The sequence below is a fragment of the Lottia gigantea genome, assembly GCF_000327385.1.
Source record: "Lottia gigantea unplaced genomic scaffold LOTGIsca_18, whole genome shotgun sequence".
Classification (NCBI taxonomy): Eukaryota; Metazoa; Mollusca; class Gastropoda; family Lottiidae; genus Lottia; species Lottia gigantea.
The window spans coordinates 2388586-2402868 of NW_008708301.1; the positions used below are offsets into that span (position 1 = coordinate 2388586).

General features: G+C 33.4%; 3 protein-coding genes across 3 annotated transcripts; 1 reads left to right on the forward strand and 2 right to left on the reverse strand.

The window, feature by feature from the left end:
• Positions 1–953: 953 nt before the first annotated feature.
• On the forward strand, positions 954–4496 carry LOTGIDRAFT_213698 (hypothetical protein; the record flags this gene model as incomplete). Its single annotated transcript, XM_009052286.1, has 7 exons — positions 954–1108; positions 1307–1393; positions 1640–1749; positions 2401–2575; positions 2772–2960; positions 3129–3188; positions 3608–4496. 7 exons carry the CDS (start codon positions 954–956, stop codon positions 3813–3815), a joined length of 984 nt encoding a protein of 327 aa, XP_009050534.1. The 3' UTR covers positions 3816–4496.
• Positions 4497–5123: 627 nt separating this feature from the next.
• Positions 5124–8171, reverse strand: LOTGIDRAFT_231242 (hypothetical protein; the record flags this gene model as incomplete). The annotated part of the gene is made up of 1 exon (XM_009052287.1): positions 5124–8171. The coding sequence occupies one exon, from the start codon at positions 8169–8171 to the stop codon at positions 6624–6626; it is 1548 nt and encodes a 515-aa protein (XP_009050535.1). The 3' UTR covers positions 5124–6623.
• Positions 8172–9826: 1655 nt separating this feature from the next.
• LOTGIDRAFT_158869 (hypothetical protein) lies at positions 9827–11101 on the reverse strand (the record flags this gene model as incomplete). Its single annotated transcript, XM_009052288.1, has 4 exons — positions 9827–9930; positions 10349–10562; positions 10636–10914; positions 10955–11101. The coding sequence occupies 4 exons, from the start codon at positions 11099–11101 to the stop codon at positions 9827–9829; spliced, it is 744 nt and encodes a 247-aa protein (XP_009050536.1).
• Positions 11102–14283: the final 3182 nt, after the last annotated feature.

Consider the following 14283-nt stretch of genomic DNA (forward strand, 5'->3'; position numbering starts at 1 on the left):
TATTTTTTTTAAACACTAAACTGTATCAGTTCAACTCTTAACCAGTCATATTGTCTGATACAATAAAATATAAAATCCTTATCCTGTACCCACTTGCGTCATCTTGAAGTTGCTGGTATTCTGTCTTCTTCATTAAATGTACTGGAAAGATTCAATTTTAATATCTATTTTCCAAGAATTATTTGCTTGACAATATTTTCTATGAGGTTTCTTTGGTACTCACAATAACCTGTTGTAAACTAGAAGATCAGACCTAAATGCAGTATTGTGGGTACTGGTAGTTATCTATGATAACATCAGAAGGCAATAGATAATATATTTGTAAACATAATCTTCCCTAAACTAAACAGACTCATTAACCTTGCTCGCTGAGAACATGTAGTATAATAATTTTTTTGGTCAGCTTCCATTATCTTGGATCAATTTTCTACTAATTCAAGATCCATTACAATAATTTGAATGACTATTTTGAACACCTCACAACACTGTTTGTCAACACAGTTTAACCGTTGGAGATTTCACATGACTCAAAATCTTTTATTGGCTATTCCTTCTCTAGAGAAAAAATAAAGAAAAAAGGTATCAAGTTGCTAATGTGATTGGGTGACATGTGAGCTATTTAATTAAAGCTAGGATTAGACTTAATCCAACTCTAATCTCACTACTTTCTTGGTTCACGTTGACAAATCAATCCAATGTCTTGTCCTGGTTATTTCAATCATCTTCAATTGTGAACCAGAACCTAATTTCAGTACATGATTCAAGAAAATTTACATGTTGAGAGTTTGAAAAAATATTGTTTGTGTCTATTTGTCTCCTTCTGATTGGTCTAATGAGGACAGTTATGTCATCTAATTACAGTGAGGGAATTATTTTTAGGATATCTGTATAAACCTATCATATTTACGATGTCTAACTAGCAGGACATTTTTTAGATACACAGTATGTAGGATATGGGACTCAATTTACAACCTTTAATTCAAGGTGCTGTTTTAAAAGCCTTGTCGACACGACCAATTATAGCAGCAGATGTGGGCTACAAGGGGACACAACTTAAGATGTCTCTTTACCTGGAGGGTAAACAACGTACAGCTTTCAAACCAAAATGGTGAGTTTTAATGTGTACATGGTTTTAAGCAGAATTATATTGTAAAGGTAATAAGACATATAAGGATATAATTTCATGATATAAAGGGAGGTAAATCCTGTAGTTTTTTTAGACCACATTTAATTTATTAATGCAGATTTGTGGTTTAACTGTGCAAACGTGACATAGTAAACTAGAAATAGTTAATATATATTGTAGGTATTCTAGAGATTATGTTATAACAGATTCACCTGTATCAGGTGCTGATAGACATAATGGTGAAATAGCAGCGTTTCATCTGGGCAGGTGAGTGCTATTCTCAACCTCAGTGGTAGTAAAGAGATAAAGTTGCCAATAGAATTATTTATCTTTCAACTTATTCTGTAGATAATTAATAACTTATTCAAGTGACAATAGTTTACGTAGACTTTATTTATATAATTGATTAGTAGCCTTTCATTCGGTTAACTATAATTAATATTCTATATATTTATCTCCAATCACCTGATTGTAAGGATGATTAAATACTGAATTAGAATTATTGGTTTCTAGAATATTAGGGTTTAGAAGAACACCCCTGGTGTCTGGTAGAAGAGTTAATATGAATACAGATATTAAACCTGTTGGAACCAAAACTCTACTGGATACATTTTATATGCAAGGTGAGTCTGATCTTTATGTCTTTAAATCAGAATAATCTCCCTTCCACATCTGAGATAAACTGCAGCCAAATAGAGATTTCACAAAGTTAATGATATTTATTTGTTCTATTACAGACTTATACTGTCCTTAGGTCATTCTTGAACTATTAGCTTATACCTACTGATTGGCTTCATGTACATTTTATTCTCTTACTGTTGAGGCTGAATGTAAAACTCTGTGGAGGTGTCATAGACGCAAATTTCTCATTGAGTATCTGAAAGGGTGAAAATTTTCAAAAAATTTAATTGATTTTATGCATTTTGACCCATATTCTCATTTAAAAAATTTATAAAAATCCTATTTTTACAATTGGTTAAAGATAAAGTTGGGGGTGACAACTATTTTTCTAGAGGGGCAATGTGGCCCACTTGGCAGAGGTCATAAAATTTTTCTTAATTTTGAAGTAGTATTGAGCTTTTGAGTCAAACCAATTTTTTTAAATATAGTATTGTTTCAAGTTAAAGCTTTGTTAAAAATTTGAGCACCACTATGATGAGAACTGTAAAGCATGCTCACTTTCCCAGAAGAACTGATACCACTATTTGACTGAGTTTATCATCATATCATATCAGTTCGCAAACCTAAAATTGTTTATTTTGTTATGTTTGTAGATGGTAATGTATGTTTTTATGGAAGATGTTATTATTGTAAAGGGAAAGATACAGGAGTATGTGGTGAAGGTGATATTCTAGAAGGAACTGTTGTTTTATGGATGCCTTCTCATTTCCAACTAAAAGTACGCAAACATCCCTGGTCCAGAACTTATCGGGAAGGCAAATTAGCGTTGTAAGTTAGATTTTTGCTGTGTCATGTTCACTTTGTCCTGTATTTGAGTTTGACATTGTTTTGCATCCATTCCTGCTGGACCTTCATCAATATACTAAAATCTGGCAATGCCATGACAACTGACATATCATTTCTTCTATTTTACTAGTGAAGAGGTGTAACATTTTTGTAAAAATTGTAAAATGTTTTGTTTCAGATGGGAAACTGATGATGGTTATTGTCGTAAAGTACAGGGTATAGAGTTCTATCGTAATGGTCCAATCTTATTAGATATTATTGATACAGCTATATTTGATTATTTAGTTGGTAATGCTGATCGACATCATTATGAAACCTTCCATAATGCTAGTCAAACTATGTTACTATTATTAGATAATGGTAAAAGGTAGGTATGTGCGTTCTTGTAACAATATGACCAATATTTAGTCTATACTATTCAACAGCATAATTTTCATCTAATGCAGAATATATTCCAATTCTGAATATGATGAATCAGTAGGAATGGAAGTGATACATGATATTTATGTGATATTTTGAAATATATATTTTATAGTTTTGGAAATCCTTACCATGATGAAAGATCTATATTAGCTCCACTGTATCAATGCTGCAGGTAACAAATCTGCTATCTTATGACTGTTTTACTGTTTTTAAGCTTTTATTGTTATTTTTAATGTGATCCCACAACAGAGGGTCATAAATTAGACGCACGATCTTTGTAAGCCATGAAAGTTCAGGATCATTGGGAAACTTATATGTAGCATGCTGCATCTGACTATTTGACCCTCCATAGTGGGATCACTAACAGAATGTTATCATACATATGTCTTGTGACACACCAATTACATTTCAAAAGGGATAACTTTATAATAAAGTATGGTCCAAAGGATCTGGTAATACATACTTTTAACAACATATACTCCCATCTATCTACCAATTTCATAATGGCATAAAACAGTATAAATATATACATATACCTTTCTGTAACTCCAGAGATATTTTGATGGTTGATATTTGATGATATAATTACAGTGTAAGAGTGAAGACATGGGAAGTATTATTATCATTACAAGATGGTATATTAGGGTCAGTGTTAAAAGGGGTGTTACAATCAGATCCTATTGCTCCTGTACTAACTGATTATCACTATACAGCTCTAGACAGAAGATTACAGATTATTCTGAAGGAAATAGAACAGTGTATGAAAATATTTGGTATGAAAGTGATAGTAACATCTTGATATACAACCATTCAACTTGTGCCTTTACCAATGCTTTGTGCTTTGGACATTATGGAATCCATCATTGGGGCAACTGTAAGAGCTATCTTTTGACTTATTGAGCTCAGTAGCCTAATCTGTTCCACAGGATCTAGTGAGATCATTGAGATAAGTCTACAGTAAAAATACTTTAGACTTGAGGACAACTGATAGACATTGATCACATTGATGCTAACATCAGCTTTATATAATAGCTTCAAAACTATTCAAATATATTCATCAGTAAAAAGCAGCAAGAAAATCTATCTCACTTATCTGAAGAAATTTTGTCCCAATAATCTTGACTCTATCTTTTAAAAAAATATGTTACTCATTTTTGGGGGACCTACACATTTCAAAACTTAAACCCATGACAATCAACAAGTTACAGTATATGGAAATGATGGTTCAGTTCTTCTGTTTGAAGTGGAGAGTAATCATGACAGATTCAGAGCTCTTGCTTTATGTTTGTTTTTACTATTTGCTGTGCAATAAGTAGGTTTTGTTAATAACTTTGTTTTATCTTAGTGAAGATGGTTCTGTGGAAGATCTGTGAATACCTAGTTATTAATATAAACTCAGATAACTATGTTCAATTTTAAAGATCTTTTATACAAATGTATGCATTTGCCTTTTATATTTGTTAATATTACATTATATTTTAAATGAAAGATTGAATCGTTTGTGCAGTGGCAGATTAATAGTGTGGTTTATATTCCCCAAACCCATCTGATACTATTTTTGTGCTTTAGACTGTAATTAAAAACAGGAATAATTATGGAATATCATAATATCAGCTGGTAGAAGTATATTTATAAAGTCCTGTGTTTCCTCCAAGACTAATTCCTACAGGAACCTTGATTTAATGCACTGACAACCTGTTCATGCCCTAGGAACGTTATATGTGAATGAGCTCAACTAGATGAGTGGGGCATAGTGGACTGTGGCAGGTTTGTGCCCCTCCCAATGAGATTGAGTTTTTCTTTACATATGCTCATTCTGTGACCCATCTGAAGTCAATTTAATGATTGTTATTACTGTTTTTTTTTAGTTGAGCCATTGTATGGGATGTAACTGCGGAATGATAGGTACTGCTACAAACTACAACTAAATGTAAAAGATTATCGCCCGTTAGATTTGTCAAAACATATGGTAGAAATGAAATGGAGTTGAACTTTTCAGCTCTTCATTGAGCGTATGATCACTGACAGGGGGATACTGAATTGAAAACGGCTACCGTATGATCATGAACTATGGGCAATTGCATGGTCTACATTCTCCCATACTCTTCATGATTTTGATCAACTGTAGCACCCCGACCCTGGCTGAAATATGAAAGTGTCTACCATGTCAACTGTTTTCTGTTTTGATACTGATCAAATACAAGTCGGTTTTCTACTTGTTACACAAAAGACGTGTTAAAATCAATGTATTTATATAAAACGGATTTAAATACTATAAAATCTTAACAGAATGTACATTAGAATTATCAAATATTAATTACATAGTGTTTATATATCAGAGGAATTAGGAGCCTTCAGTGTACCAAGTCTGTAATTTGGTACCACTGGTAGAATTTATTTTCGGTTGGAAGTCATGGATTATTGTGTGCACTGTAAACTTACTCACCCATAAAATAAAGTTATTCAAGTTTTACAAAATTTAATGACTTCATAATTCCTTGATTTTTCAGAGAGGAGCCCGCTATTAAAACAAAGAATGTTGTATGGAATCATATTAAAAACCGAGAGCAAGTGCTAAATCATTAATACTACTTGTGAGATTGAGGTTTCTATGAATATATAATTACTAATTTAATATACAATACTAATATACACAATAAATATAGTACACTGATCTTATTCAAGAAATACTCAATCTACTAGATGTGTTCTCATCTGTAGCTCTCAGATTGCAGTTGTAGTTTTCGATTCACATCCGATGAGATAATGTTCATGGACATTGGACAATTAGGTATCATTATTCACTTTTCACCAGTGATTAAAACGATTCTTCGTCAATCGTCAACAGTAATTATTTGGGAGAACAATCACCAAATGAACAGCCGACCTGGATCACTGCCTTGAAATAAGTTAGGAAATACTTAGGTGTATGTTAAATTTGATACAGAATCTACCTTGTGCCTTGGAGAAACAGAAATGGAATTACCTGTTCACGAAATATTTGAAGGAATATGCATGAAAACCAAATATAAAGAATTACTTTTCCATGTTTGTAATAAAGTATTTATGTATAGATAAAATTTGACGTATTTCAAGATTGTCTAAAAAAAACCAATGGAAAGGTGAATAGGTGTAAAAGTTGTGACATTTTATACAATTTGTTACAGTAATAGTCAAATAAAAGTCGCGAGTTTTATCAAAAGGTTAAAAAGCACTTTCCTTAAAGGTTATGTTTTATATGTCAATATGCGGTTTGTTTCTTTTTTCCTCTCGTATAGAAACACTCAGGCTATTTTAGTTAGTTTGTCACAATGGAGGCATAAACAATAGAGGCATGTTGTTTCATCTTTCAGATGCATTGATTATAGTAATCGATTGCGGTCATAATTTGTAATTTAAGATCCAAGGAATGTCAATGTAGCAGAAATGAAAAATATTCTGTTTCTTATCAGATTTTTTGAGACCTTGGCTTCAGAAGACACAACACCAGATCAGCGTTTATCATTTCAACCGAATGATTTAGACATCCAGCTATATCACGTTTAAAATCTCTCAATTCAAACTGTATCTGGCACTTATATGATGTCATTGATATGAAAGTAACCGTTTAAAAATAACTATCTGGTTGCCAACTTCCGCGTTTTGGACAAAAGAAGCCTTTTAAAATACTGGCACATCCTTTCTGAGGTCGTTCCTCGTCAGTAGGCATAGCATTGACTGTGTAGTTAGATCCATTTTTAGCTTTTTCTTCTTTTAAAACTTTCTTAGAATCGCTTGTACTTAACGTTCCTGTGGAATGGAATCTCGAAGCATCTTGATGGAATAATGGCGATGTATTTCCTTCTCTCATTGACTGACGATGATCTGCGAATACTTTTCCAAAATCATCCTCATTTGATTGGCTAATATCTACTTCCTGTAACTGATAATCCATGTCATCACCCAAAGCATTTACTGTGTCGATTTCTAAAGTTGGTGGCTCTGATTCCACATTGGTCACTTTCTCTGCAGACATAACGTCCTGAACGTCAACGGCCTTTTCATTAGTGGGAGGATCATCTTTATTGGACGTTTCGTTATTAAACCCAAACGACCCCAATACGCCTGTCGATTCTATTTTATCCTTCATCGAATCTATCATGTTATCGTCATTTATCACAGAATCGCTAGCCTCCGTTATTTTCTCTTTTGCCACATCCGGCACATTGTGCTCCACTATTTGGCTCTTTGCCTTTCCGATAAGTCCATCATCACTAATATTATTGAGTTTATCATTCACAGCATCACCGCCATATTCTAAACCTCGATCTCTGACCTCTACCACTTTGCCTTTTACAGTGTCCAGCATACCGCCTTGTCCACTCTCTTCATGTTCTTTAGAATCAGCTTCAGCCTCCAATGGCACTTCAGGTAGGCCTACATCAAACTCGTTGTCAACATCACCAGAAACGTCCATGCCGTCATCGGGATTACGCATTTCACTAGTAATCAAAACGTCACTATCAGTAATAGCACTATGTACAGGTGGTGGTGGGGTATATCCACCATCATCCGCGTTCGATTCGTTGTCATCGTTATGGAAACTAGTGTCCGATTCCTGAGCAATCTCGAGTCTGGAAGGGTTCGGGGCCACAGCCAACCCTCCACCGTAGGGTCTTATCACTTCTTCTGTATCGGATCGCATACTTAATCTGTGCTCCGAATCCTCGGGTTCTGGTGATGTTGTAAAGAAGTCGCTGACGGTCGAGTCGTCAACGTGGCCAGGGTGCGAATCGACTTCCGGTGTTTCACTATCTGAATAGTCACTTTGATGTGAATCGTTTTCAAAGTCTCCCAAATAACTACCGTGGTTAAGATCTACAACTTTTGAAATCCTCCAATCAGCCTCATTGGTCAAGTCGACATCGTTTGAATGAATTCTCTGTGTGTGTTCTTCCGTATGTTCAGACGGTGTAGCGGAAATGTCACGTGTATCGTGTGAATAACTTGTTATTGTTTTAGTCACGGCAACAATTTGTTCATTGTCACTGTCGCCATTTTGAATTTTATCCAGGGAGTCAAATGCTGTAACTACGGCGTCTTCAACATCTGAAAGTCTGTTGTTGTCGACGCCATTTGTGTACGTGGTCACTTCTGTTCTGGTGTAATCTTCCATTTTGCAAGTCTAATCTGAAAGTAGAAAGAAGTAAATCATTAAAGTAAATGATCTTCACGCTTTAAGCACTGTACATCTATAACGTACAATAGGAAGACGTTTGAAGAACTGTGTGTGTAATCTGTAATTTTTATTATGATTTATAGTCAGTTATTTGGAACCGTCTTTGATAAAACAGTTTTAACAACTTTGTGGTACCTTTCTTCTGTTCATGTACAGGAGCAAGCAAGGACTGTGCAATAAAATTATTCGTTTTCAGCTACTTCACGACTGCCACACTCCGTACGACACACAAATCAGTTGTCACCAAGTAAAAACATTCTCATGTACAGTGTGGGGTTAGATGTTGGTAAAGCATTGTATCAACTCTGGGTCAAGTCTATTTCTAATGGTTTATTGAAATGCAAATTGATCAATATGTAGGTCGATTTCATAAAAGGACTCAACACTTACTATTGTATAATTGTACTAATTGTTAGGCTTTTTTATGTTAAAAAGTTTATAAATAGGCAGCTTTCAAAGTCAACAAAAGTCTACAGTTGCCAATGTATATGTAATAAAAAAACATTTTTTCAACAGTCGCTATCGATATAATACAATAAAAAATGAAAAAAAGATGATCTATGCAAGCTAGAGATTTAGAAATGTCTCAACAAGATTACATGACATCGCAAAATGTTTGGTCAAGCTTTTCACATACCACTTTTGATACTTTATTAGTGTAAGGAAAATAACAAAATAACTTTTTCTAATGGAAACCAAGGCGAATGAAAGATGGTCATGAAACGTTTAGTAACCCAACGAGACGAGAACATTTCACGTAGGCGTATTCAGTTGTAAATTTAATTATCATTGACATGAACAATTGGTCGTGTTGTCATTCAAAGGAAAATATCTGTATAACTGAATGTAAATGAATGAAGGAAATTGTATAGATTTGACTTTCAACTGTTGTTGAAATAAACTTGTTATATACAACTTAACTCGACTGTTATCTCACATGAATAAACATTTTGACTCATAAAAAGATTGTGTTTTTTTTTAAAAATGACTGAGTATATTATGTGATTGTCTTGTCGACAATATAGTTAAATGTTATAACAATATTTTACTTAAAACACGGAAGAGGTTTGGAGTTTCTTTACAAATCCTCCTAAGCCTTAAAGTAAAGCATTGTATTTTAATACATGCGATGTGTTTTGTTGACATTATATCTATCATATTGTGTACTTATTTCGCTGTAGTTTCATTGAAATTTGAGAACAAATTTTATAAACTGAGCCATGGCAAAGATGTCACAGTAAAGATTTTACTATCGATATTTTCAGCCTTTATATAACATGTACATGTATTTTGGCTACAATGTTGAAAGTTGACTTTAAGTTTTCACCTTGGTTGCCTAGATGTTTTATGCCTTCTATGCGATAATAAAACAACTCAAATGACTAACTTCGTCAATTTGATTTACTGATATTCACGTTTCCTACTTCTACCTTGACATTTTTAAGCAATATCCTCATTTTGAGAACAAGTAGTTTACCATCCTTGTGAATTAACTTATTTATATTTTCAATATTATCACGATTCTTTCTCTCATTCATTCAATCTTTCAACCGGTGCAGAAGAGTAGGACGTAAACTCCATTCATTTCATTTTCAATCTTGTACCAACTTTCCTTTCATACCTCCATTATCATCATTCATATCATCACTCATACCCTTCTTATCATCATTCATAACTTCATTATCATCACTCATACCTCCATGATCATCATTCATACCTTCATTATCATCACTAATACCCTCCTTATCATCATTCATCATCACTCATACCCTTCTTATCATCATTCATAACTTCATTATCATCACTCATACCTCCATGATCATCATTCATACCTTCATTATCATCACTAATACCCTCCTTATCATCATTCATCATCACTCATACCCTTCTTATCATCATTCATAACTTCATTATCATCACTCATACCTCCATGATCATCATTCATACCTTCATTATCATCACTAATACCCTCCTTATCATCATTCATCCTCACTCATACCCTTCTTATCATCATTCATAACTTCATTATCATCACTCATACCTCCATGATCATCATTCATACCTTCATTATCATCACTAATACCCTCCTTATCATCATTCATCATCACTCATACCCTTCTTATCATCATTCATAACTTCATTATCATCACTCATACCTTCATTATCATCACTCATTCCTTCATTATCATCACTCATTCCTTCATTATCATTATTCATACCTTCATTATCATCACCCATACCCTCATTTTCATCATTCATAACTTCATTATTATCACGTATACCCTCCTTATCATCATTCATATCATCACTCATACCCTTCTTATATTCCTTCATTATCATTATTCATACCTTCATTATCATCACTCATGCCTTCATTACCATCATTCATAACTTCACTCACGCCTTCATCATCATTATTCATACCTTCATTATCATCACTCATACCCTTCTTATCATCATTCATAACTTCATTATCATCACTCATACCTTCATTATCATCACTCATTCCTTCATTATCATCACTCATTCCTTCATTATCATTATTCATACCTTCATTATCATCACCCATACCCTCATTATCATCATTCATAACTTCATTTTCATCATTCATAACTTCATTATTATCACGTATACCCTCCTTATCATCATTCATATCATCACTCATACCCTTCTTATCTTCCTTCATTATCATTATTCATACCTTCATTATCATCACTCACGCCTTCATCATCATTATTCATACCTTCATTATCATTATTCATACCTTCATTATCCTCACCCATACCTTCATTATCATCATTCATACCGTCATTATCATCACTCATACCTTCATTATCATCATTCATACCTTCATTATCATTATTCATGCCTTCATTATCATTATTCATACCTTTATTATCATCATTTATACCTTCATTATCTTCTTATTATCATTCATAACCTCATTATCATCTTTCATAACTTCATTATCATCACTCCTAATCTTCTTATCATCATTCATAACTTCATTATGCATTCTTGCATTATTATCTTTCATTTTTTCATTATCATACATGCATGCGTTATTATCATTCATTCATTCACTCTGTCCTTTCGACCGTTTCAGAGGTAAGAGTATATGAAGTTAATACGATGTTTTTTTCCCAGTAGGTTAAAGAACTATAATATACTGATCAAGACAGAAATATTTATTGATTTTTCAACTTGACTGGTTTTCTTTACAAATACAATACGCACAGTTGAGGATTGTATTATCTATAGGCAGTGATGGGTGACAGTATTTGACTATTAGAATAAAACCCAATACTTTAAGCAGCACAGTTATCTGATTAAAACACAAATTCGAATTCAATTTAATGGATTTTTTCCCATAAATCATTTTATGTTATATTTGCGTGAAATTGAGTCCTGTTCGTTTGAAGACTCAACAATGTGATGCAGAGCTAATTCAAGAATTAATTGTACTCGGCAATTGGTTTTGCTAATTTTGTGAGAGTTCACAATGCTAATGGCGTAAAAGTAAAAGCTACTGCTCATGAACATTCACGAAATAGCATGCTATAGAGACTGTATGAAGGGGTATAATTGTTTAGACAAAGTATGTTTAATATCACACTGGCAGATTTATCAAAATTCTGTAACCTTCACAAATCGTTTAAGATCATCTATTCATCACATAGATTATCAGAATGTTTCAGTTGATCTGAAGAGGTTAACAAGATTTTTATATGAGCGACTTCTGATTTTCTGTCATTTTGCACCACAGTAAACTCCGCCGATACGGCACAGAAAAGCCTAATCTTATCATGTTCACTTTATGGATTTTCGTTTCAGATTTTGAAAATTTTGAAAGATGTGATGTCATATTTTACTGATGTGTTGTCTTAGGTTTAGTGATAAATGCCTTCCAAATATCACCAATACAGATTCTTACACTTATATCCACTGACATACATATCTTTAATTTGATCATGATTGATGCTCATCTAAAGGATTGGCATCATATCAGAACACATAGCAAGAAAATGACATTAATATGCACACTCAAGTGTCCAATTCGGAAAGCATGATTATATCTTAATGCGTTACGTATCGACGACTTATTTCAATTGTTTTAAAGTGTTTCCAGTATCAAACATCAGTTTTCAAGTTAAAACCTCTATGTTACATTACAGCAAATTTGATCAAAGCCAGAAGAAATATAATTCACAGGGAGAGATACTTCAAAAAAGCTGAAAGTTAAGTCGATAATCTGAGCTAAAATGAATACCCGAGTCAAATCGCATTACTGTGAACGATAAGTGACTCTAGTCATTCCTGCCGACAGGTGCCTGATAAAACATAAGAGTACGATACCTACATTTTTCATTCTCCAACCGAGGACCGTTATATCCAATAGACTGAGAAAATAACTTCTTAAACAGTTTAAAGACGGACTGTTAATCTATAGTGTGACAGTAACACCTCTTGTTTGCCTTCTACAGATACAAATACCCCCACGTTATTAAAGTGCTGGATACACACGTCACTATTTAACATGTAGCTACGATTACACCAGCCAGTGACTTCCGCGACGTTATAAACGTGACGGTTAACGTTCTTGATATTGTATGAAACACATGGCAAATTCTCTTCTCCATCATAATGGCTATATTCTGGTTATTTCCGATGGATTTGCCGAGGATTAGAGATTAGGTTGAGTTAAAATAGAAACAATTGTTAACATCGGAATTTAAAAACAAATTTCGACTAATCCCAAAAGTCATAAAAAGGTGTATCTACAAGAAAACAACATTTCGCATTTTCAAGGATACGTTTTGTTTCTGAATTTTATTTCAAACACACAAGTTTGCTCAAATAGCTACATTCCGATCCGAAATATACCCACCAATCAAATCGTTTATCTGGGAGAAGTTGTGACGGGTCTAAGAATGGTTAACAATATCTTTCATTTGGTCAAATTTGAGATGACAACAAAATAATTAATTGTGTAATATTAGTAAAAGTTGAAAGAACAAACATACGACAAGTACCAGCAATAATTGCTTTCAAATTCGAATTGGTGTTTTTACAAACTGACAACTTCTTCAAAACTATGCAAGTCGTTTTAACAAACTATCTCCTTAAGCCATTAAACTTTAATGCAATTGTGTGAATTCAGTTTCTAAAGAAACACTCCATCTTTATTGGTACGTGTAATTGAATTAAATTTTACCTCATTTCGACAACTTGACCCCTGTGATCTGTGTGCAGGTGCGTGTAGAATCACTATCTATTGTTAATTAATTGTCTTTTACACATTGAGTTTTAAGAACTTGTTAAACAGGTAACATAGTTCATTTAATGTTAAATGTTAATGAGATTTCTTTAAACTTTAATTTACCAGTAAAAACTAATACTGGGTACGACAGCTCAAAATCAAGAGCTAGCTTGTCTGGAAAGGTGATAAACGGCCACTGCATTGAACTCCAAATAATCTACATGTTATGTTATATCGTCTATTGATACATACTATCTACGAACAATGAAGAATGGCCGGACCATCACTACGATAAAGGATCAACTTGACCTCTTTACCTACAGACACAATCTTTAATACGAAATAATCCGTCAGAACTTTTTGAAGAATTATCCAAATGTAGGCGGTCAAATGGAAACTTCCTGTGGGCGTTAAAGGGGCAAATGCGCCATTGTTGCTGGGTGATTTTAGTCTTGAAAATATGTAAATAGTCTTCGAAAGTACTAGACATGTATCTAAATCACATAATTTCTTCAAAAGTTTTCGCAGAGTATCTTAAAATGGCAATTCGTCATTTTTAAGATTCAAATGCAGATATTTTGGACACATGTGGGTTTGAAGGCTCGAATTTCAACGGTGAGCTGTGAACACTATTACCGATTGGCATAGCTAAAAAATTCCTGTTTTTTTAGACTAAAGTATGATTGGTCAAAAAGAATGGCGCAAATGTCCCTTTAAAAAATGCCAGTTCTAGATAATTATAACAAAGTAAAAGCATGAATTAAAAAGGGCATGTCATTTATTTTTAAA